The sequence below is a fragment of the Pelophylax lessonae genome (assembly GCF_965119305.1).
Source record: "Pelophylax lessonae genome assembly, chromosome: 1".
NCBI classification, from domain to species: domain Eukaryota; kingdom Metazoa; phylum Chordata; class Amphibia; order Anura; family Ranidae; genus Pelophylax; species Pelophylax lessonae.
Window position 1 is genome coordinate 47,579,635 of NC_138768.1, and position 27,599 is coordinate 47,607,233.

The window sequence follows — 27,599 nt, forward strand, 5'->3', positions numbered from 1 at the left end:
GGAAGTGGTGCCGCTGTACTGAACTTCAATGCATTTCACCGAATGGCGTCATCAGCAACTTCCTGATAACGCCATTCGGTGAAATGCATTGAGGTTGGTTCATGGTTGATCTAAATCCATTCTTAACAGCGCCTCAACAACTACTCATATATATAAATCTTTCGTTTTCACCAAGATTGAAGGCAGCTGTATTGTGATCTTCATTTTTAGGTGGCGCCATTTCTAAAAAAATCTAAAGATTGTAGCATCAAACCTGATCATTGGCGTTGAATTCTTCTGATTGCTGTAGAAGTTTTCATAAAGGATGGGAGCTGGAAAACACAAGATATAGAGGCCGTTATATGATGTGCAGTCCGGGAGCCGCGCCTCAATGGTCCAACAAGAAAAGGAGTGACGCCATGTAAACTGTAGCAGTGGTTGTCAACTGATGAGCAAAAAAGGAGGCATCAAATGTGGCCCCCAACATCACCAAATGGAGGCACATAATGTTTAACTGCTTGACCTCCAGAAGATTTACCCCCCCCCCCTTCCTGGCCAGGTCATTCTTTGCAATACAGCACTGCATTACTTTAACTGACAATTGCATGGTCATGCAATGTTGTACCCAAATAAAATTGATGTGCTTTTTTTCCCACAAATAGAGTTTTGTTTTTTGGTGGTAAGTGGCGCTGCAACTAAGGTATTTCACACAATTTTAATATAATACTCGGAGCTTCTGTGACGCACTCTGAACCCTGCAGAGGGGAGGGGCTGAGATCCCCCACTGACAGCTATGAAAAGAGAAGCACAGCAGCGAGATCAGCTGAGCACAGAGCGGCGCTCGGTATAATAATGTGAAAGGTATTAAGTAATAGAGTGGATGCTAGGATTTTACAAACACTAAACTAGGGCTTATTTTCAGGGTAGAGCTTATATTGCAGCCCTCCCCGAAAAAAACAGTAGGTCTTATTTTCAGGGTAGGTCTTATTTTCCGGTAAACAGGGTATATGTAATAACAAATATATGCAATGCTTGAGAGGACTGCCAGAAACTGCAGACCCAATTGACACACCTCCCAACCGCCCCGGATTCACAGGGACCATCCTGGAATTTGATCTAAGCAATGTCCTGAAGCTGAGCCAAGTGCCAGAACAAGTTCCAGCACTTGGCTCCATTGAAATTCCTGGCAGGGGTACGCTGGAGTGGGCACCAGCGAGGCTCTGTGACCAAGAATGACCAACAGGGCTGACGTATCATGAAAAGATGTCTCTTGCCCTTATTGTCAGTTTTCTGTTCTCCAGCACTTTTCAGAAATAATTGTAGTTTTTACCCTAAGGCTCGGTTCACACTGCTGCGACATGGAACCTGACTTGTGAGACCCCAAGTCACATGATGTGTTAAATTCAATGTTTTCCCATGAGAGCCGTCTAAACTGAACCTACACAAGTCGCTCTGTCTTTAGAAAAGGTTCCTGCACTACTTTGGTCTGACTTGGGTGCAATTTCAGCACTTGTACAGGCTCCTAAATAGCATCCAAGTTGGATTGCATCCAAGTTGGATCAAGTCGGAAGGAAGTCCCAGTAGTGTGAACTGAGTCTTAAAGACGTACTTGAAAAACAAAGTGCATTGAGCTTTTTTGCCCCCTTCCTCTGACTTCCCCTAACCTCCCCCCCCCCCCCCTCCTCCACAGATCAAGCCAGGTCTAGGGGGTACTGGGGTGGGCTATGCCCACCAGATTTTTAGTTACACCCCTCTCAGGTCTCTGAGAGTGCATGCACTAATTCATAAGGCACTCTTGATGGGGACAGTTGATGTTAGGGGCATTTTGATAGGGACAGCTGATGTAAGGGGGCTCTGTTGGGGACATTTGATGTAGAGCACCCGGATGGGGACATTTGATGTAGAGCACCCGGATGGGGACAGTTAATGTAAAGGGCACTCTGGTGGGGACAGTTGATGTAGAGGGGCTCTGATGGGGACAGTTGATGTAAGGGGGCACTTTGAAAAGGACAGTTCATGTAAGGGAGCTCTGATGGGGACAGTTAATGTAAGGGGACACTTTGATAGGGACAGTTCATGTAAGGGAGCTCTGATAGGAACGTTTGATGTAAGGGGCACTCTGATGGGGATAGTTGATGTAAGGGGACACTTTGATAGGGACAGTCAATGCAAGGGGGCACTCTGCTGGAGATAGTTGATGTAAGGGAGCACCCTTATGGGGACAGTTGATGTAAAAGGGCACTCTGATGGGGACAGTTGATGTAAGGGGGCACTCTGCCCCAAAAGACAATGAAAGCAGGGCTGCTATCATTATAATACAGAATTATGTAGTGTATATATAGCAGCAAGGTTTTAAAGTGAACCTGTCACCCCAGTCATTCTCTGCACTGTCCAATCACCAAACAGTGCACACCCACTGGAGGCTCAAGTTACAACTAATGTGTTAGCTCCTTGTAGACCTTTGTTGAACCAAACCCAGAGGGGCAGTACTTGGCATCACGACGATTGGTCACTCAGACACTGAGCTCCATCCTGGGAAGAGGAGGGCTCAAGAGGGTGAGGAAAGCCTCGGGGGGAGGACAAGTAGGTATATATGGAAGACAGAAAGGCCTATCAAGAGCACCTGTCATTGTGCCCTGCCTGGTGTTTTTAAAACATCATTGCATTGTTAAGATCAAGCTGATCTCATTTACATCTTTATTAAAAGAAGGAAAATTATAAATGACTACTCAAACCCTTTAAAGCAAATCCATCATGAAAGAAAAACACTGCTGATTAAAATGCTAATTAATTGGTCCACCTAAAACAAATACTCAGTTAGGGGCATGGCCACGACCTTATGATGACTTTATAGAATCAAAGAAAAAAAGAATCAAGCCAGAGGATAAGTGTAGAAGCCAGCATTTTTAGAAGAAGTTCAAGAATTGCAGCCATTATTTTGTTTTTTTTCTCAGAAGATACACTCTAGGAGTAAGGCTGACGTATGATGCACAGACACTCTCGTAGGAAATGCCAAGTCAGGGGGTACCTGGGGGTTTATCTCCAGTCCTATGACCATCTGTAAAACATTCAATGTCTTTTTCGATATTACAGCCCTCCAGCACCTTACGGACTTCTTCATAGATCTGAAAGATAACAGAAATGAGCGTTACAGAGCGGTACAGAGCTACAGAGCCCAGCATTCCTCCTTACCAGGGCCTGTTATACTACAACTAGGGGGACTACAGAGCCCAGCATTCCTCCTTACCAGGGCCTACTGTACTACAAATAGGGGGACTACAGAGCCCAGCATTCCTCCTTACCAGGGCCTACTTACTACAACTAGGGGGACTACAGAGCCCAGCATTCCTCCTTACCAGGGCCTGTTATACAACAACTAGGGGGGACTACAGAGTCTGTAGTAGTCCCCCTAGTTGTAGTATAACAGGCCCTGGTAATGAGGAATGCTGGGCTCTGTAGTGCCCCTAGTTGTATTATAGCAGGCCCTGGTAAGGAGGAATGCTGGGCCCTGTATTGCCCCGACTTACCAGGAAGCAGAGCTGCAGCCAGTTGTGGATGAAGTAGCGGTAGGTGTATAGAGTAGGGCTCGGACAGGTCCTGCGTGATGAGCCTCATGTCGGGAATTTGGAGCTCGGACTAGTGCAGTGCACGGTACAGGCGGAAAGCAGGGCCTCCTCGCTCCCCTGCGGTCAACTCAGGCTGTCTGCCGAGAACCGCACCGCTACCAGAAGTGTACCGAGCTGGGAAGGCCGCGACTTCGGGCGGCCGGGCTGTCAGAGCGGGCGGCCGGGCAGCAGCGTGCTAAGTGGGCGTGCCGTGTGTATCCCGGGGCCAGAGAGAGCACTGATCCGCTCTCCTCCTCTCCTCTCCCGCGCCGCGAGGAGGAGCTCCGTATCCCACAAGCCCGGCCAGCGCCGCCATGTCACTTCTGTCCCCGCCCCCGGAAGTGACATCATTAGGTAATCGATTATTCAACCACCCCGAATCGATGCAGAATCGCGAAGGGTCGCATCGCGATGCATCGATTCGGCGATTATATTTTATATGATGGCTTTTAATGAAATTGTGCCAGGATCTGCAATCCGCTGTGTCCACAGCAGGAGCGGCACGCTGCATGCCCCTAACCCAGAACGTACATGTACAGTGGGGATCGAAAGTTTGGGCACCCCAGGTAAACATTTGTATTAATGTGCAAAAAAGAAGCCAAGGAAAGATGGAAAAATCTCCAAAAGGCATCAAATTACAGATTAGACATTCTTATAATATGTCAACAAAAGTTAGATTTTATTTCCATCATTTACACTTTTAAAATAACAGAAAACAAACAAATGGCGTCTGCAAAAGTTTGGGCACCCTGCAAAATTTATAGCATGCACTGCCCCTTTGCAAGGCTGAGACCAATCCATGACACTGGCGGGTCTAAGCGTTGCAAAGGGGGCAGTGCATGCTATAAATTCTGCAGGGTGCCCAAACTTTTGCAGACGCAATTTTTTTGTTTTCTGTAATTTTGAAAGTGTCAATGATGGAAATAAAATCGAACTTTTGTTGGCTAACAAAAGTTATAAATAACATGTTGTGTCAAACCCTTAAACCTGAAGTTCACAAAGGGCCGTCTTTTTTTAAATATAGTTTTATTAAGGCACGGAAGGGCCATTACAAACCATAACAACCATTACAAAGGATCAAGGTAAAAAAAGAAAAAATGAGGAACCAATATCAACGGTAAAGACCAAATGGTACTGTTCATGTACAACTACAAAGCATTTTAACAGTATTCAAAATAACCGTGAGTGCATTTATGTATACATGATATATTGTTAGCCATGAGGAGTTCATGTAGCTTCTCTTCCTATACTCCATTCCTTTCCTTTTCCAAATTATCGGAAAAAACGGGAGGAAAAAGGGGGGAGGCAGGGCCGTCTTTAATACAGGGCAAAAGGGGAAGCTGCCCTGGGCCCAGTCATTGTTGTGGGCCCAAAGTAGCTGCCCCTTCAGCTCACGCTGCCCGCAAATAGTTGATAAGTGGATTGAGGGGGGGGGGGCAATTAAATGTTTGTTCAGGGTCCGAAAAATGTTATAGATGGCCCTGTGTTTAGGTAAGGCAATTCTGACATAATAGCCCCTTTATCTCCTTTACATGATGGCAAAGATCTCCATCTTTTCCATTAATGTTAGGAGCATCAAGGATGCGTCTAGAAGACAGGTGGCGCTGACTTTTCTTTCCACTCAGCAGAGTGATGTCTACATGCTCCAGGAGTGTGCCCTACCCTTCTCGAGGAGGTACACTCATCTGTCCTCCCAGTGGACCCATGGTCCCTCCTACTGGTCCGGGGGTGTCGATTGTAAGTCTGCAGGGGTAGCCATTCTTGTCAGGGGTGGTCGTTTCACGGTTGACTCCGTCCAGGAGCTCGTCTGTGGCCGTCTTTTGGTCGTAGACGGCTCATGGGCGGGAGAGCCAGTTAGGCTCATCAACGTGTACGCCTCCCCAGATAGGAATGAGCGACTGGAGCTTTTCCAGACCCTGCGGACCCAACTCGTCACCACCAGGGCAGTAGTAATCGGCGGTGATTTTAACTGTCCGATCGAGGAGGATGGGCGCAGCTCCAGCATGTACGCAAAGCTCGACACCACGTCTAGGCTGCTCAAGGAGATGATTGCGGAGGCTTCCTTGAAGGACGCCGTGGGATCCATAGGGAAAGGTTCCGTGAACTATTCGTGGTGCCGTCCTGATGGATCTGTGCGTTCTAGGATAGACTTCGTGCTCACCTCCAAGACAGTCAGACATCGCGGGTTCTCCATGGTCCCCTGCTTTTTCTCTGACCACAGGGCCATTCACTTTCGGGGTGACCTGGGCGAGGGCTTTGCCCCCGGTCCGGGCTCCTGGAAGCTGAATGGTACCCTGCTGGAAAATGAGGAACTGCTGGAGGAACTCAGGGAGGCCTACATTACCTGGAAGGAGGACAAGAGGTTCTTCGGAAAGGTAAGCGACTACTGGGAGTTTGTGAAAGTCAAGCTACGCAGCTTCTTTCAGGCAAGGGGACGCCAGCAAGTGTGTGCCAGGAAGAGGGAACTCAGGAGACTGCAACGTCAGATGCAGTCCCTGCAGGACCTTCACCACTGCGGCTGGGACGTTAGGCAGGACCTGGAGGACACCAAGAAGAGCCTGAAAGGACACTTCGAGGAAGAATCCAGGCACCTCGTCTTCCGTTCCAAGGTGGAGAATCTTGAGAAAGGTGAGAAATGTAACTCTTTCTTTTTCAGGAAACTCCACTCAGGACACACTCCCTTGTCTGAGCTGCGGGATGAGACCGGAACACTCCAGAAGGGGAAGGAGGCTGTGATGCAAGTGGTCAGCGACTACTACACCAACCTCTACTCCCCGAAAGAAACAGATACGGCTGAGGCCGACAGGTTCTTGTCAGGTATCACTAACCAAATTGATCCTGCAGGTATGTCGGCAATCAACGCCCCCTTGGCGCTGGAGGAACTGCACTCTGCCGTCAGATCCTTTAGGCAAGGCAGGACCCCGGGCTGCGACGGTCTCCCAGCGGAGCTCTATGTAGCGCTGTGGGATCTCGTTGGCCCGGACCTGCTCGAGCTGTACGAGGAGATGGTGGTGGAGGGCACAATGCCTCCGTCGCTGAGGGAGGGGATGATCACGATTTTGTATAAGCGTAAGGGGGAGAGAGGGGATCTGAAAAATTGGCGTCCCATCTCTCTCTTGAACGTGGACTACAAAATCCTCGCCAAGGTTCTGGCCAACAGGCTGAAATCTGTCATCGGACAGATCATCCACCCGGATCAGACTTGTGGCATTCCTGGTCGCAGGATTGCGGACAGCCTTGCGCTTGTCCGGGACACGGTCCAGTACATTCGAGGCCGCCGTGTGCACGCGGCCCTGGTCAGTCTTGACCAGGAAAAGGCCTTTGACCGTGTCTCCCATGAGTTTATGTGCAGAGCTCTGCGCAGGTTTGGTCTTGGGGACATGTTTTGTTCGTATGTGAATGTGATGTACAATGACATTTGTAGTACGGTGTTGGTGAATGGCTGGAAAACTGACCCTTTCCCTGTTCTCTCGGGGGTCAGACAAGGCTGCCCTCTCTCACCTCTGCTTTTTGTTTGCTGTATAGAGCTCTTTGCCGAATGCATCCGACAGAACCCAGAGATCAGAGGGATCACCGCACCGGGACCGGACAGAAGGGTTGTCAAGTGCTCACTCTACATGGACGACGTAACGGTGTTCTGTGCTGACCAGCGCTCCATCGACTCGCTCGTCCAGACCTGTGAGGACTTCGGCAAAGCTTCAGGGGCAAAAGTCAACTGCGGGAAGTCAGAGATCATGCTCTTCGGAAAGTGGTTCCTGCCTTCTTCTGCATCAATCCCTTTCAGCATCAAGGCGGACTTCATCAAAATTCTTGGAGTTTGGTTTGGAGCTGAGGGCGCAGCCCTGAAGTCTTGGGAGGAGAGACTGTCCAAGATGAGACAAAAGTTTGGACTATGGAGCCTCAGAGAACTCACCATCGAAGGGAAAACACTGGTACTCCGCAGCGAGATCCTCCCTGTGTTGCAGTACCTCGCCCAGGCCTGGCCCCCCCCGGGTCAACACCTGCAAGGCCATCACCAGGGCGGTGTTCCACTTCATCTGGGGCTCCAAGATGGACAGAGTGAAGCGTGCAGTCATGTTCAAGGAACCCCTCAAGGGCGGTAAGGGCGTGCCCGACATCGCAACGTTACTGGGGGTGTTCTTTGCCTGCAACTGCATCCGCAGAACTTTGATTGACAGAACTTCGGACTCTGGAGGCAACTCCATGTCCCGTTTTTTCCTCCTGCCTCTCTGGAGGTCCCTTGGATGGGACAAATGGGACAGCTCCATCCCCTACAACTGGGACACTCCTTGGTACTACTTGGACACTTTCAAGTTCATCAAGGAGCTGGGGCTACATGGAGTTAAGCCCGACTTGTGGAAGCCAAAAACTATCTACAAGTTGATCAGAGCATCGGACATTGCTGAGACTGTTCCAGGCCTCCCTTCAGCCACTTGCAAAGTGGTCTGGAGGAATGTTTCTTCAAAGAGACTCACCAACAGGCATAAAGATCTGGCGTGGATGGCTGTCCAGGGGGGTTTGCCACTCAGGACATTTATGCATGCCAGAAACTTGTGCAGATACAGGCACTGCCCCTTTTGTATCATCCATGAGGAAACGTCTTTCCACGTTTTCTGGGAGTGCTCATTTGCACAGAACCTGTTGAGGGCCTTGGAACCTGAACTTAGAGACTTTGTTCCACAGACTGCCATCACACATTTTGCTGTGCTGAATGGACTTTTTCACGGAACATTTTCCCAGGAGGACATTGACAACGCCTGGCGGGTGTTGTGCTGCTTTAAGGACGCTTTATGGTGCGCCAGAAAGCGCCTTATCCACCAGCGGGAGAGGATGTCCATTGAGGACTGTCGCAGACTGGTTCACAGTCTGCTCAGAGACTATAACCTGATGGATCTCATGGAGGAAGAGGAGGTCTGAAGATTTCCCCTTCCCCCACTCTCCCTTGTGTGTCTTTGTCCATTCAATAAAGCTTCGGGCCTGTGATTTCATTCCCCTCCCCTTACCCCCCTCTCCCACCCCCCATCACACCTGTTGCTTTTTTGAAATGTTTTAGTATTGATACAGTTTGAGTAACGTAACGTATAGACACTGTTATTTAGTTTCATGCTTCAGGGGTATTGCGGCGTCATGCATGATGTGATGGCACGGGGTATCCTTACTCCGCACACCACATCAGGCATCATACCGCAGAATGAATGTATGTGATTGAATGTATTTATTAGTATGACCGGAAATGTATTGTAATGTAGTGTATTTATGCGCTGCGTCGCAGTACAGGGGAGAATGTACCCCGACAAAAGTATTGTTTTTTGTATATCTTTTATGCAAATAAAGATTACATTTTCAACAAAAAAAAAAAAAAATTCTGACATAATAACATTGATCCAGTTTGGAGCAGTATGTGAAATAGAGCCGTGTAAACCACCCGGAGTAGGATAGACCTGTGCACTCCACACTTTGACAAGGATCCATGTGCCATGTGCCGTACCAGTGGAATCACTATTGAAGCTGGAAATCACTGGAGCGGACACCGCTATTCCAGTCAACTCCACTAGCTTCGGGGTCCCATGCCAAGTGGCTGCGCTGCTGCATTGTGAATACAGGAGGTCGCTCGCTTGTTATGGGCGCCATTCAAAGAATGCTTTTACATTTTCTCAGTGGATGCAAAGCATTCTCGGAATGGGCAAGGTGGGGAGGTGCGGTGGTGATGTAAAAATCTCCACCTTGTCCAATCAGAGAACATTTTGCTTTACCCCTGCTTACCCCATCGCTGACGACGCACTGCTGGGACAACTGGTTGACGTGAGTCCACACTGAATTCCGGTAATAATTTATCCGATCCCATTCCTGTTTCTCAAAAAACTGCAGAAGAAATTTAGAAAGAAAAAAAACAAAAAAATGTATTACGCCTCTCAACTTTCTTAGACTAAGGAGGATACTGTACATTTTGTCCCCAACATACATCATTCTTGGGACTGGCAGAAGCAGAGAAGCAAGAAAGGATGTGTTCATGTATATACCGAAACCTACAACACTCAGTGCAAGCAAAAATAAAAAAAAAATATCAAAATATAAAATCACTTAAAGCTGAGCCCCAGCCTTCTCTTCAGTATTGCACAGTATTGTAGACCCCTTTGTTTCATTCTCCTATGAGTTCAGGAAATTGCCTTCTATTTCATTTTATGTTCACTTTATTCATCTACCGAACAAACAGCCGAACAATCGGACCCCTAGCAGATTGCTAACATCATCAGCTCAACCACCTGTCTTCCACACATAGTTGAATATGCCGATACTGATACTCACCTCTTATCTATTCGGGGTTCTGTGTTTACACTTCTGATAATGTGTATTGTACTTCAATGTCAGAGGTGGACAGTCTGTCACTGGCGGACTCTTCCTATTGTCTGTGTATTGAGGTGTGATGTGGATTCTATTAAGCCTGTCTGTCCCATTGTTAATTGTTAATGAACTCACATATTGTTTCTGTCCAGATGGCTAGATCATTTGTTCAGGTTAATTCTATTTTTGTATACAATTTCATCTGCATATGATAATCTAATCAGACTCACCTGACCTGATAGTGTATAGAATGTGTGTGAGTGGGTTCAATAAACAGTTCCTGCTTACCCTCAACATAGAGTCTCAACTCATGTTTGTGATAGAAGGTAATACCAGCTCTCTCACTCTTCTGCTTGGATTGCTAAATCCCTAGCTCTTATAAGAGCTGTTCCTGCTCTACTCTACAGCATCCCTCCCACTAGGGGGAAGAGAACATCTCTGGCAGCGGGAACCCCTCTTTCCATCGAGGAGGCCGCTACACTCTGATTTCACTGCACACTGTGAGCTTCTCACAGTGTTCATTAACCACTTGACCTCCGAAAGACACATCGAATTAAACTAAAACGTAAGCTACAAATGTTTCCGATATGCACACTTTGGATCAGGGTTTCTCAGCCAGGGTTCCGTGAAACTCTGCTGCTAGGGGTTCCTTGAGAAATGGGCAATTTCTGCCTCTCAGATAAGTTCCCAATGACACCATTGTTCCTTTTACCTATCTGTAAGGGGGTAATTCTTGACAAGAGTAAGGAGCATTCTTTCCACTGACTATCACACTAATGTGTCATGAGTTATAGATTTTTAATATTTAGCAGGGGTTCCCCGAGACCAGAAATTTATTTCAAGGGTTCCTTTGTGTTGAAAAGGTTGAGAAAGGCTGCTTTGGATGCTTCAGCTGTCACAGATAATTCTGGATTTCCCATTGTCAGGGCAAACCAAAAGATTTACTTAACCACCCGACCTCTGGAAGATTTACCCCCCTCCCCCCCCCCCTCCCCCCCCTCCTGACCAGGCCATTTTTTGCAATACAGTACTGTGTTACTTTTACTGACAATTGCACGGTCCTGCGACATTGTACACAAACAAAATTCATGTTTTTTTTTCCACAAATAGAGCTTTAGTTTGGTGGTATTTCATCACCTGTGCAGTTTTTATTTTGCGCTATAAACAAAAAAAACACCGACAATATAGAAAAAAAAAAAAAAAACATTTTTTACATTTTGCTATAAAACACATCCAATATAAAATTGAAAAAATCTAATTTCTTCATCAATTTAGACCAATATGTATTCTGCTACATGTTTTTGATAAACAAAAATCCCGGTAAGCATATATTGATTGGTTTGCGCAAAAGCTATCGCGTCTACAAATTATGCAATATTTTATTTTATTTTTTTAATATGAATTTTATGAATTTTCACATTACACAAGTTAAACATATTATTCATAAAAGCATAAAAAAACATTTACAAGTGTAACACCTGTTATTCCCTTCCCTCCCTCCTCCTCGATCCGATCTCTATCTCCCCTCGCTTCCCTTTACGTCCCATTCTTCCATCTGATCCCATTTTAAACACCCACTAATTCAGCATTTCTTTTTTTCCTTTAATCACTTTCCACCCTTCCCAGATTTTCATAAATTTTCCAATTTTATTTTCTCCCAAATAATACAATTCCTCTAAATTATAATTGTTTTATATTTTCCTAATCCAGTCCTTTACCGTTGGTCCTTCTGATGTCTGCCAATAATTTGGGATTAGGTATTTTGCAGCATTTATTCGATGAGGTGGCACCGACTTTTTATATTGTTTTATTGTAAGTTTAGTACTATGGAATAAGTAAGTTTTAGTTTTTTTAGGCATGTTAGCTCCCCCTATTTCCTCAATAAATTGTATTACATCCTCCCAGAATTTATGTATTACTGGGCACTCCCACCATTTATGTGTCATTGTTCCCCTTTTCCCACATCCTCTCCAACATAATGGTGATTTTTCCAATTGATATTTATATGCTATAGTGGATGTTGTATACCATTTTGGCAGACATTTGTAGTTCATTTCCCTCGTTTTTATATCTATTGCAGTGCCATCCGCTAGTTTCATTATTTTCTCTTTTTCGTGCTCGTTCCAGCTTGCATCAAGCTTCGCTTTCCATTTCCCTAAAAAGGGTGGGCTGACTGGGTCTGCCAATCTTGTAAGGATCTTGTATATCTATCAGATATCGGGGAACTGGAGAAAGTGCATAGAAGGGCAACCAAACTGATAAGAGGCATGGAGGAGCTGAGCTATGAGGAAAGATTAGAGGAACTGAATTTATTCTCTCTTGAGAAGAGGAGATTAACCTCCCTAGCGGTATTCCCGAGTGTGGCTCGGGGTTAATATTCAGTGCCAAAAGGAGTAACCCCAAGCCACACTCGGGATTACCCCAGAATGATACTCACCTTCCCTGCGATCCCCCGCCGTCCTCCCCAGCCTTCCTCCAGCCATCCTCCCGCTGTCCTCCTGCTGTGTGTTCGGCTGACGCCGACACCTTCTTCCGGTTCCCTTCCCTGTGAGCGCCGCGTCGCAGGGGGTTGGAACCAGAATGAGATTTAAAAAAAAAAAAAAATGACATGATGCAGTGTAATTTGTTAGGATTACAACTTTGTATCATGCCATTTCACCACAAGTTTTCACCTAGTGACTTTTCCAGTGCCCTCGCTCCTCTCTATGGCATTTTTAACTCGGAGTCCAGTGTTTGACAAGCGGCCCCACTTGTCAAACCTGCCCATTGAGTTCAACAGAACCACACCGCGACCGCGTGCAATGCATGTGATTATTTGGCTAGCTGTACGGCATTATAGGGTCAACTTAGGCATTGAGGAGGTAATGTAACACCTATTCGCTGCCTGTCAAATGCCTCCTGAAAAGCGCTCCATACGCGAACTGCGCTACAGAGGGCAACGCACTCCACGGGGAGTGTGAAAGACCCCTAAAATCTGACATCTTTGCCACACGGAGTTACAGAGGCTGACATTAGAGCAGCACGATTCTGGCAAAAATGAGAATCGTGATTTTTTTGCTTAGAATGAAGATCACAATTCTCTCACGATTCTCAAACTCTTTTTTATTTTATATATATATATATATATATATATATATATATATATATATATATATATATATATATATTTTTTTTTTTTTTTTTTTAACTAACCATTTGAAATAAAGCTGTGACTAGGATTACCCCCCTCCTCCGTCTGGCTGGTACTTCTGGTGGGTACTGCTGGCTGTTGGGTACTACTGGCTGGTACTGCTGGTGGGTATTGCTGTGGGTACTGCTGGCTGGTACTGCTGGCTGGTAGTTATCCTTTTTTGTTAGGAGTTCAGTTCTGGGTGTAGGGACCCAGAGGGGGTGAAATGCAAGTACTGTGCTACCTCCTACACATTGCTTTTAGCCATTGAGGCTGCACACCACAGAGATGGGTCAATCACCAGGTATGGGAGTTGAGGCAAAGGGGATGATTTACTAAAACTGATGCACTGTGCACACAGAATCTGGTTCAGTCCCACATAGTAACCAGCTTCCAGGTTTTAGCCCCCGTTCACATCGTGTCGACCTGACATGCGATTTGGCGCATGCCAAATCGGAAGCCTATTGCCGGAAACGAAACTGTCCAAATCGGTGCCATGTAAACTTTGCAGCGCTGCACCGATTCCCAAAAGTACTTCCGGAAGTTAGAAGCTGATTGGTTACTAGGCACAGGTGCACCAGATTCTGTTTGCACCAGTTTTAGTAAATCTCCCCCAGTGTGTTTGACTATGGAAATTGATTACTTTTGCTCCAGGAAGGCTAAACTGGTCAGCAGGTACCGGATATGCCATACCGGCTGCACTCTAATAGCTTAGAAAAAGAAAAACCAACACTGCAAACTCAATGTTCTTCATCTGAGTGTCTCTGCAGACTGATAAAGGTCGAATGTAAGAATATACATACCACACAGGCCATAATGTGCTCAGACTGCCAGTCTTCCCGGATTTTATCCAATAGGTTGACATTCTGCTGGTATGTCTTATCTGAAAAATAAAATGTCATAGTTCAGTGTCTATCTGCCTATCTATTGATCCATCCGTTCAGTCTGAATCCTGGCCAGGACACTATCTTCATGGAGTTTGCATGTCCTTCTGTGCTTTCAAGGAGTACATCTGAGTTTCCTCCCACACTCCAAAGACATGCTGGTAGGTTAATTGGCGGCTGTTCGAATTGGCCCTAGTATGTGTATGTATGAATGCGAGATAAGAACCTTAGATTCAAACAAAAAGGAAAATGTTCCACGCTATGGTCAACCTGATAGGAACACCTGTTCTGCTGAAAACTCCAACTTGCTGAGAACTCCAAGGACGTCACTTCCAGGGACTGTGCAGCAGGAATAATTGGAGATTTTGATAATTAGCTGTTTTCACAGACCATCGGCAGCCAATACACTATGTCACAGAACACTGGGTAAGGAGGAAGAAATTTGTCACTGCTTGGGACGCGGCCATGTTGTTGGTTAGTAGCGGGCGTTACTAACAATGTCCAGTCATTATAGCGTGTACTGTAGTGTATAGGCTGCCGGTGGGCTGTGAAAACAGCAACTGGTTGAAATCTCCAATTATTGCTGCTGTAGAGTAACCGGAAATGACATGGTTGGAGAATTTGGCGAGTTGGAATTTTCGGCAGAACACCCCCACTGAGACTACCACCGTGGTGGAGTCGACAGAAAATAGTTTGAAAAGAAATGGGTATGGCACTACTTTTTATTTAACGTGGCTTTAAGTAGTGTTTGTCCCTTTAAGTGTACATAAAATTGGTGTGCTGGGAAAATTCAGGGCTTTTTTCTCAGAGAATAGGTGCAGAAACCCACCCTCCCCAGTCAACTCCCCGCCCAACCCCACCCCATTCCCGCCGTTCGTCAGGAAAGAGAAGTAAAGTTTTGCCAAATAATCAAATAATGGATGTGGTCAAGGCTCACTCTGTCTCCCCCGTCCACAGCTCCTCCCCCCACTGGTCACCTTATCTCCTTTGCCCACAGCTCACCCTCTCCCCCTGTCCACAGCTCACTCTTTCTCCCCTGTCCGCCGCTCATCCTTTCTCCCCTATCCACAGCTCATCCTTTCTCCCCTATCCACAGCTCACCCTTTCTCCCCTGTCCACAGCTCACCTTTTCTACCCTGTCAACAGCTTACCCTTTCTCCCCTCTCCACAGCTCACACTTTCTCCCCTATCCACAGCTCACACTTTCTCCCCTATCCACAGCTCACCCTCTCTCCCTGTCTACAGCTCACCCTCTCTCCCCTGTCTACAGCTCACCCTCTCTCCCCTGTCTACAGCTCACCCTCTCTCCCCTGTCTACAGCTCACCCTCTCCCCATGTCTACAGCTCACCCTCTCTCCCCTGTCTACAGCTCACCCTCTCTCCCCTGTCTACAGCTCACCCTCTCTCCCCTGTCCACAGATCACCCTCACTCCCCTGTCCACAGCTCACCCTCTCTCCCCTATCCCCACAGCTCACCCTCTCTCCCCTATCCCCACAGCTCACCCTCTCTCCCCCGTCCACAGCTCACCCTCTCCCCCTGTCCACAGCTCACCCTCTCTCCCCTGTCCACAGCTCACCCTCTCTCCCCTGTCCACAGCTCACCCTCTCTCCCCTTTCCACAGCTCCTACCCCACCCCCCACACACCCCCAGTCCACAATCACCTCTGCACCCCATCCACAGCTTATCTCTCCCCTCTCCATATTTTACTTCTGCACCCCTATATACAGCCCACCCCTATCCACAGCACTCAACCTCTGGAACCCCCATCTTTTACCTCTGCGCCCCCAGCTCCCCCCACAGCTCTCCTCACTCTGTACAAAAGTGACATGTGCTATGATACAATATAAACCTCCATGATGAGACGTGTACTAAAAAGCAAAAAATAAGTCCATATTCGAATATTATTTGGATTCACAAATCTTTTGCTGTTTTGGTGATTTTCACACGTGCTCCCTCTTCTGCACCTCATATACCAATAGGGGAGATTTGGTGGGTGAGGTGCAGAAGGGGGAGCACGTGTGAAAATCACCAATGCATCACAAGATTTGTGAATTCAAATAATATTCAAATATGGACTTATTTTTTGCATTGTAGCACATGTCACTTCATGGACGTTTATATTGTATCATAGCACATGTCACTTTTTCACGGATGTTAATGAATTATTGCAAGCACAGCGCAGTCACTTTATTGCATGTTTGCATATGGTGCTAGTTTGATGATTTCACTGATTTATGATTTTATCTATAAGAAATCGTTACCACGTATTCACTAAGAGTTGTTTACATGTTTATTTTATTATTGCTTATTTGCACACCATAACACTTTTCACAGCACACCAATTTTAGGTGCACCTAAAGGGACACACACTACTAAAAGCCATGTTAAATAAAAAGAAGGACCTTAGATTGTAAGCTACAAGGGCAGGGACCGATGTGAAAGTAGAATAAGTAAAGCGCTGCATAAATTGTCAGCACTATATAAATACCTGTAATAAATAATAGGAATCTTTATGATCTCTGTATTGCAGTTGCCTGGCCATCTTGCTGATCCAATAGCGCCAGTGATTTTATAAAGATGAGCATGACAACGAGTCAGGTAGCATTTTCAAAACATCAGCCATGTGTTTTGAAACCAAGGTTCTCTAGGTTTCCCCCCCAAGGATAACAAAAGTAATTTCGCATTTAGGGACATATGTTATCACTCATTCCATAGGACTTGTAAATAAAGTCTCTTTTGTACAGCAGGGGTGTCCACACTACTTCCACTGCTTTGCTTCTATTAATATGAGGGGCTATTCCCCCCACTGAAATGAGAGACTACTCTTCCTACTGATACTTATAAGTCATCATTCCTTCCACTGGCACCAACAGTGGGAAATTATTCCACTGACACCAACTATGGGGCACGGTTCCTCTGACACCAATGGTAGGGAATTATTCCTTCCACTGACACCAGGATGGGGCACTGTTCCTTTCACTGATTTCAACAGTGGGAAACTATTGCTCCCATTTACACCATCAATGGGGCACTATTCCTTCCACTGACACAAACAGTGGGACACTATTCTCCCAAATGACACTAACACTAGGGAATTATTCCTTCCATTGACACCAACAAGGGGGCATTTTTCCTCCCACTGACACCAACAGTAGGGCATTATTCCTTCCACTGACACCAACAATGGGGCACTTTTCCTTCCACTGACACCAACAGAGGGGAAATATTCCTTTCACTGACACCAAACAGTGGGGAACTATTCCTTCCATTTACACCATCATTGGGGCACTATTCCTTCCACTGACACCAACAACGGTACACTATTCCCTCAAATGACAGAAACAGTGGGGGAATTATTCCTTCCACTGACACCGATGGGGCATAATTCCTCCCACTGACAGCAACCATGGGGCACTTTTCCTCCAAATAACACCAATAACTGGGCTCTTTTCCCCTCCTCATACTGGCTATAGGCGCTATATAATATATTTCACTACCACAGACCGGCTAGCCTGAGACATTGGTTACTCCCAGTTATACTGGAACATTTCCTACTATCACTGGTCACAGCCCGGCCCTCCTAAAGTCTGAAGGACAGTGAACTGGCCTTTGTTTAGAAAGTTTGGAGACCCCTGTAGTACAGTATAGGTTCCCCTGTACTATAACAGCGGCAAGTTTTCTTTTAAATTAGTGATATAAATTATAGCTCACCTGCATCTTCTAATGTCACCTTGGCATGAGCCAACTTTGCATATATCTGGGAAGAAAAAAAAAAAACAAATATAAATATCAAAGCTCAGAGGAACCTGTTCTGGCACCTGGCGAAGTACTGTCCTGCAAGTACTGTCATATAGATTGTCAGCTCCCCAGAATAAAATGATACCCCATCCACTATATTATACAAATCTCATCTTTTGTAGAGAAACTCAAGAGCTGGCACACCTCATCCCCTCCTGCAATTCCCCTGTGCTCCTCAAAGGTGATTAATGGCCTGAAGACCAACAGGGAGTAGGGGGCCCTTCTCCACTGATCATCATTGCAAGAAAACCCTTTTCCCTCTTACCAGCAATGTAATGCGGCTCGTTCTCCCACTGACCATCATTGTAGGGGGCCCTTATCCCACTGACCACCATTGTAAGTGGGCCCTTCTCCCACTCACCACCATTGTAAGGGGGCCCTACTCCCACGGACCTCAGTGTAAGGGGGCTTGTTCTCCCACTGACCACCATTGTATGGGGGCCCTTCTCCCACTCACCAACATTGTAAGGGGGGGCCTTTTCCCACTGACCACCATTGTAGGGGGTCCTTCTCCTACTAAACACTAATGTAAGGGGGGCCCTTCTTCCACTGACCATCAATGTAAGGGGGCATTCTCCACTGAGCATCAATGTAATGGGCCCATCTCCCACTGAACACCAATGTAAGAAGGCCATTCTCCACTGATCACCAAATGTAAAAGTGACCCTTCTCCCACTGACAACCAATGTAAGAGGGAGTAATTCTCCCAAAGACCACTAATGTAAGGGGGCCCTTACCCTATTAACAGCAAAGGTATTGGGGTCCTTCGCCCATGACCACCAATGTAAAAGGGCCTTTGTCACACTGACAACAAAGGTATTGTGGTCCCTCTCCTACTGACCACTAATATAAGTGAACTCTTCTCCCACTGATCACCAATGTCTTGGGGTCCATTTTCTACTAACAACCAATGTCAGGGGGCCCTTCTCCAATTACCACCAATTGAAACTGCCTACATTTCTTTTCTGGCCATTAATACTATTTGTTTGGAAGACAAGAAGAGAAGCAGCGCCATCTAAGAGTAGCAATATAAGACTTTAGTAGCCATAATAAGTAAATAACTCATAAGATAATGGTATGTAAGCACTCATCAAAAGAATAAGAGTCCCCGGTGTGTACGACTGGATGGTCAGTGGTCCTAGTCAGGGAGGCCTGGATGCAGCCTTCAGTCCTGAAGAATGAGCATTCATGCTCTGAACACGTGCCACGCCTATCGCTTGTGACACCTGGGACGTTGGCCTCCCCCCAGGATCCTCAGACCATCTCCAGGAAGTGTTGCTATCCACCCACACAGTCGAAGGCTCCATCAGGCCTCCCTCACTAGGATCGCCGACCATACGGTCGTACACATCAGGAACTCTTATTCCTTTGACGTGCACTTACATACCATCATCTTGCAAATTGTCTACTTATTATGGCCATTAAAGTCTCATACTGCTACTCCTAGATGGCGCTGCCTCTCTTCTTGTCTTCCCTAGAGTCACTTCTAGCTCCTCTACAGCGCCTGCCACTAAGCTAGCACATTGGACTCTCCTTCTACATGAATGTATGTTGTTGTTTTCATTTATACAGTTATTGGGACTGATAGCTTTTAGTGCGCTGAATAGCCTACCTTTCGCTAATACTATTTGTTTAATTTCCGGATTAATACTGAAATTTTGGCATATAGATAGAGCAATGAGGAGTTCAATTATTCACTCTGAACACTAGGCATGCTACCTTTCTTATTCTTTTCTTAATATTATATCTGCAGTTCACTGATCACACTATCATGGACTACGGCTCTAGTCATTGTCATTGGGGTAGAACTATAGACAAAACATTTTCTTTTATTTTGGATAGAGTAAAGGAGGGTTATAACCCCTGTCAGATTTTTTTCGCCATCTGTGTCCCATTATGGAGATTTCCCTTCCCTTCCTGTCCCATAGCCAAACAGGAAGTGAGAGGAAATCCCTGACAATTAAGGGAATCTCTTGGGGATCCCAAGGTCACCAGAACTAGTGTCCCCATTGGAATATTTCCCCTCTATTACTTTTCTGGGGACAACACAAAATTTTGATTTTTTTTTTACTTTCAATGATAATGGTAAACAGGACAAATAGAGAGGGTGAATCTACCTAATAGGGATCCAGACAGCACAAAAAAATCCAACAGAGGTTCTAATCCATCTCCAATCTATCCAAAAAAAAAAAAAGTTTTGCCTTTATTCATACTTTAAGGGTTTCCTGAGACCTGAATTATTTTAAGGTTTCCTCTGTGGTAAAAAAAAAAAAGGCTGAGAAAGGCTGACCCAAACCAACAACTCGTAATATTTATTTATTTCTCTATGAACTTCTGTCAGTGTTGGTTAGTTTTGGTTTCCTGTAACTATTCTTGTATTATGTCAGCAGATGCACCTGCTTTCTGCCTTGCTGAACAATGTATAATTTGCATATTAATGATATTTTCCTCTTTTTTTCCCTACCGCAAGATCTGATCTTTAATTCAGAGCGAAAAATCAGCAACGGAAAATTTGCAAGGGCCTGGCAGACATTAAAGTGAACCTGCGGCAAAGTCCAGCTAATGGACACAAACTGACTGCCCTTCAACCAGCCCTTCTACAAACACCAATGTTTTGGCTACGTTCACATGTGGGCGTAGCGGATCACGGGCAGAATCACAGCGATTCTGCCCAAGATCCGGAAATCATTGCAAATCGTGGGACGCCTGTGCGATGCCCGTGATTTGCAATGGCACCCCAAACGCTGTGCGATGTTGCAGCGATTTCCGCCTGCCGAATCGCGGTAACATTGCGCAAACAGAATCGCAGGACGTACAAAAGAAGCTCCTGTACCTTTTTGGGCGTCATGCGTCTCGCGATTCTGTTTGCGCGATGTTACCACGATTCGGCAGGCGGAAATTGCGGCAACATCGCACAGCGTTTGGGGTGCCATTGCAAATCACGGGCATCGCACAGGCATCCAGCGATGTGCAATGATTTCCGGATCACGGGCAGAATCGCGGTGATTCTGCCGTGATCCGCTGTGCCCACATGTGAACGTAGCCTTAGCGCATGCTTGTTTATTCTGGGAGGAGGCTGGATGGGACACATATTGCCCACACCAGATTTTTGGGAGTGAATGTAATTGGAGTCTGATTGATTTTTCATACAGGGGTACCAGGGAACTCCTGGCTAACAGTTGTCATACTGTTTTATAACCTGGATGTACAGTTAGCTCCATATATATTTGGACAAAGGCAAATTTTCATACATTTGGCTCTGTATGCCATCAGAATAAAATTAAAAGGAAACAATCCAAATGAATTTAAAGTGCAGACTTTCAGCTTTAATTCAAGGGGTTGAACATAAATATCAAGTACAAATTTTAGGAACTGCAACCATTTTTATATACAGTTCCCCCCATTTTCAGGGGCTTAACCACTTCTATACAGGGCACTTTCACCCCCTTCCTGCCCAGGCCAATTTTCAGCTTTCAGCGCTGTCACACTTTGAATGACAATTGCGCTGTCATGCTACACTTTTCACATTTTTTTCACAGAAATAGAGCTTTCTTTTGGTGATATTTAATCAGCACTGGGTTTTTTATTTCTTACAAGAAAAAAGACAAAAAATTTGAAAAAAAAAAAAAAGGTTTTTCTTATTTTCTGTAAGTAAATTTTGAAAATAAATTATTTTTCTCCTTCACTGATATGCGCTGAGGAGGCTGCACTGATGGGCACTGATAGGCTGCACTGATGGGCACTGATGAGGTGGCATTAATGAGGAGGTACTAATATGCCGCACTGATGGGCATTGATAGGCGGCACTGATGGGCACTGAGAGGTGGCACTGATGGGCACTGATGGGCAGCACTGATTGACACTGTTTGGCAGCACCATCAGTGCCCACAATCATTGCCCATAGTGCTGCCAGTCAGTGCCCACCAGTGCCTAGATGAGCAGGCACACATGGGCACTGACTGGCAGCACTATGGGCACTGTTGGTAAGCACTGTGAGCATTGATGGTGTGCACCGATTGGCACTCTATTTCAATTTTCTGTAATCAGGGCACTGATGATCAGTGCTCTGATTACATGTCCTTGTCTCCCCTGTGAGGAGGAGCCGCTGATCGGCTCTCCTCGCCACCCACTCTGACAGTGGGTGACACTCTGACAAATAATGTTAAGTTTTATTATTTTTTTAAGAATCCTTTACTGGCAATGACTGCTTAAAAGTCTGGAACCCATCCGACATTACCACAGACTGGGTTTCCTCCTTTCTGATGCTTTGCCAGGCTTTAACTGCAGCTGTCTTCAGTTGCCAGTTGTTTCTGCCTTTAGTTTTGTCTTCAGCAAGTGAAATGCATGCTGATTTGGGTTGAGAACAGGTGATTGACTCGGCCATTGCAAAATATTCCACTTCTTTTCCTTCAAACTCTCCTGGGTTGCTTTTGTAGTGTGTTTTGGATCATTGTCTATCTGTACTGGAAAGCGCCGTCCATTTAACTTTGCTGCGTTTGGCTGAATCTGGGCTGACAGTATATCTCTAAACATTGCAGAATTAATCCGGCTGCTTCTGTCTTCTGTTACATCATCAATAAACACCAATGACCCAGTGCCAGTGGAAGCCAGGCATGCCCATGCCATCACACTGCCTCCACCAGGTTTTACAGATGGCGTTGTGTGCTTTGTATCATGAGCTGGTCCAAGCCTTCTCCACACTTTTCCCGTCATTCTGGTATAGATTATTCTTAGTTTCATCCGTCCAAAGAATGCTTTTCCAGAACTGGTCTGGCTTTTTTAGATGTTTTTTGGCAAAGTCTAATCTGGCTTTTCTATTCTTCAGGCTTATGAATGGTTTGCACCTTGTGGTGAACCCTCTGTATTTGCTCTCAAACAGGAAGTCTTCTCTTGATTGTAGACTTTGACAATGATATGCCCACCTCCAGGAGAGTGTCCTTCACTTCTCTGGATGTTGTGAATAGGTTTTTCTTTACCATAGAGAGGATCCTGCGATCATCCACCACTGTTGTCTTCCATGGACATCCAGACCTTTTCATGTTGCTGAGCTCACCAGTGTGTTCTTCTTTCCTCATAGTGTACCAAACTGTTGATTTGGCCACTCCTAATGTTGCTGCTATTTCTATGATGGATTTGTTTAGTTTTTGAAGCCCTACAATGGCCTGTTTCACTTGCATGGACAGCTCCTTTGGACGTATAATCTAGGTTCACAGCAATAGATTCCAAATACAAATACCACACTTAGAATCAACTCCAGACCTTTTACCTGCTTAATTAATAAAGGAATAACAAAGGAGTAGCCCGCACATGGCCAAGAAACAGCTTGTGATTCAATTGTCCAATTACTTTTGGTCTCCTGAAAAAGGGGGGGGGGGGGGTGACTATTCTTAAGACCTGTAATTCCTAAACCCTTCCTTTGATTTAGATGTACATACCCTCAAATTAAACCTGAGAGTGTGCAATTTCAGCCCATATCTACTATATAACTATAGCTTTAATATGTTTTGGTAAATACCTGGAAAAAAAAAATCAAAATTGTGCCTGTTTCCAAATATATATGGACCTAACTGTAAATGGCCAGATTGAGCAACTGACATCCTCCAAGGAAGGCACAGTCTGCATCCAGGCTGTAACTATGTGTGACGGGGCCCCATTGCAAAACCACTGGGGACAACCCCCCAATTCTCTATTTCTCCATCTCAAGATACAGAATACTGATCGATTCCACAGTAATTGTATGAAGGGCCGCCATACTAAATACACATTAATTCTATCTAAATGTATTTAACAATTGTAATTTCTACCTGCCTTTATCACTATTTAGCCAAACAGTATTGGGGCCCCATAGCAGTTGCCAGGTCTGCTATGGATACTGTTACACGCTGGGTCTGCAAGTGCATTTATAATAATTTATAGCTTGCTGTATGTTTTGCCTGGTTTGTGCTGCTACCTCAGTCTTATCCTGGGTGCTCTGGATCATCTTATTCTGGTTTAGGGGTACCCACTGCAGGATGAGGTAAGTATGCAGCAGAACAGGGGTTAGTGTAAGGGATGGCGGCCCTGGTGCCCAACTTGCAGGCCAAGGACTACATGCCGTCTTGGGGTATTTGTTATGCTGCCTTCAAGTCCTAGCAATCAGTGGTGTGAGCGGGGGTAGAGAAATAGCAGCAATCTCTGGCAGTCTCATATAACACACTCTTAGTCTTTAGCCATCTCCTGCAGCATATCTCCAGTTTCTAACTAAACTTTATGAGATGCCCTTTATCTAGTAAATTGATTATGACTGTTTTAGTAGATGGTTTAAGAGAAATCTCAGGTATAGATATTTTATACATAGTTACATTGGCCCAGCTTGGAGCAATGTAACTTTGCATGTACCATAACTGGCTGATGCCCCTGGAAAATGCAAAACATTCTCAGAATGGCAACCGTGCCAAGCAGCAGAGTAACTGTGACAGCCAGTAATTGCAAGTAAGCCAGTAAATTCAGTGGGGAATGGAGAGGGGGGCGCTTGGCAGGGCCAGGACAAGGGGTGGGCAGAAAGGGAGGCTGCCCTGGGTACAGTGTGTATTGTAGGGATGTGGGCACTACAAGTTCCTGTTACTATAAGACTGACAGGACTTTATACAGTTAGGTCTGCAGTGGTGTTAGTATTTTCCAGACCCACAGTGACCCTGACCTATGGGTCAGTGGGCTGTACTATTCTACCATTACACCCTGCTGTAGTACCTGTTTGATATCCCCAAACGTGGAACAATCTTTCCACAGCTCCCTATTATTCTAGATGTATTATGCTAAATATTTAGTGTGATTGGGCTGAGTATGTGAGTGTGGCGTCTGGCGCACATTTTTGTTTTTTGGGTTTTTTGAAGACAATGTTGTCTCTTTTTATGGGTTATGGTGGGCAGTTCCTATCATGTATTTCTATTCAAAGTCAATTAATATTCTTTGTGCTTTCAATAAAGATTTTTTGTAATTATGTTTACTGACTTTGGTCCCAAATTTGTCACTATACCCCGGTGGCTCATTTTTATGGTCCATTGGGCAGTCTTCTTTGGCTGCCTTATTTCTATATACAGGGCTGACAGAAGCAGTGACAGCGGCATCACTGCTTCTCTCAGTCCAGCACTGGAAGCGGCAAAGGGGAGGGGGAGAGAGTACAGGCCTGGACCTCGTCAGGCTGAAGCTCACACATAATGGGGGGGCGCAATTGGGAATCTTTGCCCTGGTACTGGATGAACTTGTCCCGGCACTGGAGCCTGGATATAGGGGATGCATCCTAAAAATTGTGTTTAGGTTTTTTTTAGAACGTATGTCTACGTTTTTAAAACACATCCATTAAAAAAGAAAAACTTTCACATTAACTGCACTGCATTTTGATGAAATGTCAAAATTTAAACATTTTCAGGGAAATTAAATCTCCGTAGTCGGATGATCTACACAATTATGGCATTGTTCGGCAGTATAGAGTGTTAGGCCCCTTTCACACACAGAGTCCGTTCAGATCCGCCTGTCAGTTTTTTTGGCGGATCTGAACGGGGGGCATCGGATGTCAGCGGAGACATGTCCTCTGACATCCGTTCTGATCCAATCCGTCAGAACCAGACGGATGGAAACCCTATTTTCCATCCGTTTGGCGGATCGGATTGGATGAGAACATACAGACGGTCCACTCCCATCCGATTCCCCCCATAGAGAAGAATGGGGACCTGACTGCTGTGTCTCAGCACACATCGCGGAGACACAGCTGTCATCCGCCTGCTCAGCGGGGGATCGGCGGATCGATCCCCCGCTGAGAAAAACTGAGTCCGTCTGACGGACTCCGTGTGTGAAAGGGGCCTTACGGTTGTGGTTAGTTTCTTGAGATAACTTTCCACTGAGCTGTGATATACTCTACTCTCAACTAGAGCTAACTTTCTCATATGTTTCTTTTGATGGGCCCATTTTTCTTCACCAGTAAATAATGTATTCAGAAGGATATCAAATAACTAGGGGGCAGTTATTTTTTATGCTATTGTAACTTTGTTGCCCCCACCTTTTTGTGCAAGGTTTTTCCAATTGATATGTTATGTAATTCTTATTGCCTTGCGGTTTGTCCTAATTGTAATCTATGATTTTCTAATAAAAGTGGTTAAAGCGGAGTTCTGACCCTCCCCCTCCCCTCCCCTCCAAAAATTAAAAGTCAGCAGCTACACATACTGTAGCTGCTGACTTTTAATATTAGAACACTTACCTGTCCTGTTATCCAGCAATGTCGGCACTGCAGCCAATGTTTCCATTGGAAACACGGAACCCGGCAGCGAAGCCTTGCAACTTCATGGCTGGGTCCCTACTGCGCAAGTGCAAAGCGCACCGCGCTCGGTAATTGGCCTGGAAGCAAAGGGAGGAGTAGGGGGCCGAACCTCTGATGTACCTCTCCACGGCGAGGATTGACGGAAGTAGGGACAGGGTACCTGTCAAAAAAAAAAGGTACCTGCTCTCCCCTGAAAGGTGCCAAACGTGGCACCGGAGGGAGGAGACAGATAAGCGGTAGTTCCACTTTTGAGTGGAACTCCGCTTTAATTATAATAAAAATAAAATCTCTCAAATTCACTACCTAAACACTACCAGTGCCAGCTCCTGGTACTGAGAGCAACAGTAATGCTATTCTCTACCCCAGCGCTGACTAAAAAGCTGATTCCTGCTTTATCAGCAATGCCAAGCAAGTCCAAGTCTCTTCAGCACAGTGCAGTCCCTTGAAATGCATCTATTATGAAGTGCATTTCAAATACTGGGTTGCAACTAGGTTTTCTGCCCTGCAAAACATTGGATATTTTGTTATAGGCTGCTTCATGCCAAAGAAAGTGTAGAGACCTGTGCCCAGTACCGAGAGAGGTAAACTGCCCTGTTCCCAATCTCTTTGCTCTGGCTGCCCATGGATGCTATGGAGGCTGAACTGCATATGGGTGGCCAATCACTAGCTTTCCAACAACTAGTAGGTAGTTGCGCATGCACGGAGTGTTTTTCTTGTCAGCTGTAGTCAAATGGGGTGAAGATTGGGTATGTTGGAGCATGGTGTGACAGGAGTAGCTGTTTGTCAGTCACTGATCTGAAACGTGCGGTGAGGGTGTGCAGAGGGCAGCTTCCCCCTCATGCCCACCCCTTGTCCTGTCCCTGCTTGCGCCATTCCTCAGTGGAAGAGCACGTAAAGCAGGGGTCTCCAAACTACGGCCCTCCAGTTGTTCAGGAACTACAATTCCCATCATGCCTAGTCATGTCTGTGTATGTCAGAGTTTTACAATGCATCATGGGATGTGTAGTTCCGCAACAGCTGGAGGGCCGTAGTTTGGAGACCCCTGATGTAAAGGATATCTAACCAAAGAACAAAAATAAAATATATCACAGCTTAGCAGTCCTTAGACATGCTTGTGAATTTTTTTTTTCCATGCTATGCAGAATTACTGCAAAAACAGAAAAATACTCATTGATCAAAATAAAAATCCAGTGACCTCATACTGTATATGTCATTCTTGCCATTGCCTATAGCTCTGCTTTAGGCTCCATTCACATATAGGCGTTTTGGATCGCGGGCAAAATTGCCACGATTCTGATCTATTGCAAGTCGCGGGACGCCCGTGCGATTCTCGTGACTTGCAATAGCACCCCAAACGTGACGCAATTTTTCCACAATTGTCGCCCAACGAATCGCGGTAAAATGGCACAAGCAGAATCGCGGGAACTTCTTTTGAGCGACAGGCATTCCACGATTCTGTTTGCGTGATTTTGCCACGATTCGTCGGGTAACAAATGCAGCAACAATCGCACCACCTTTGGGGTGTCAT

At 45.8% G+C, this 27,599-nt stretch overlaps 2 protein-coding genes across 2 annotated transcripts in view; one reads left to right on the forward strand and one right to left on the reverse strand.

Annotated features, from left to right (window-relative positions):
* Positions 1-27,599, reverse strand: part of PSTPIP2 (proline-serine-threonine phosphatase interacting protein 2) — a gene marked incomplete at its 3' end in the record, with an annotated part of 182,808 nt that overhangs the window by 9,505 nt on the left and 145,704 nt on the right. The window contains exons 8-12 of the mRNA XM_082274537.1: positions 17,692-17,737; positions 13,899-13,978; positions 9,348-9,446; positions 3,008-3,104; positions 254-311 (exon numbers count right to left, since the gene is read on the reverse strand). Of these exons, the coding sequence (XP_082130663.1) occupies positions 254-311; positions 3,008-3,104; positions 9,348-9,446; positions 13,899-13,978; positions 17,692-17,737 (380 nt within the window). The remainder of the gene's footprint in view (positions 1-253; positions 312-3,007; positions 3,105-9,347; positions 9,447-13,898; positions 13,979-17,691; positions 17,738-27,599) is intronic.
* Positions 5,630-8,501, forward strand: LOC309569276 (uncharacterized protein; the record flags this gene model as incomplete). The annotated part of the gene is given in 3 exon segments (XM_082275052.1): positions 5,630-6,316; positions 7,112-7,567; positions 7,569-8,501. Coding segments are annotated over 3 exon segments (2,076 nt in total).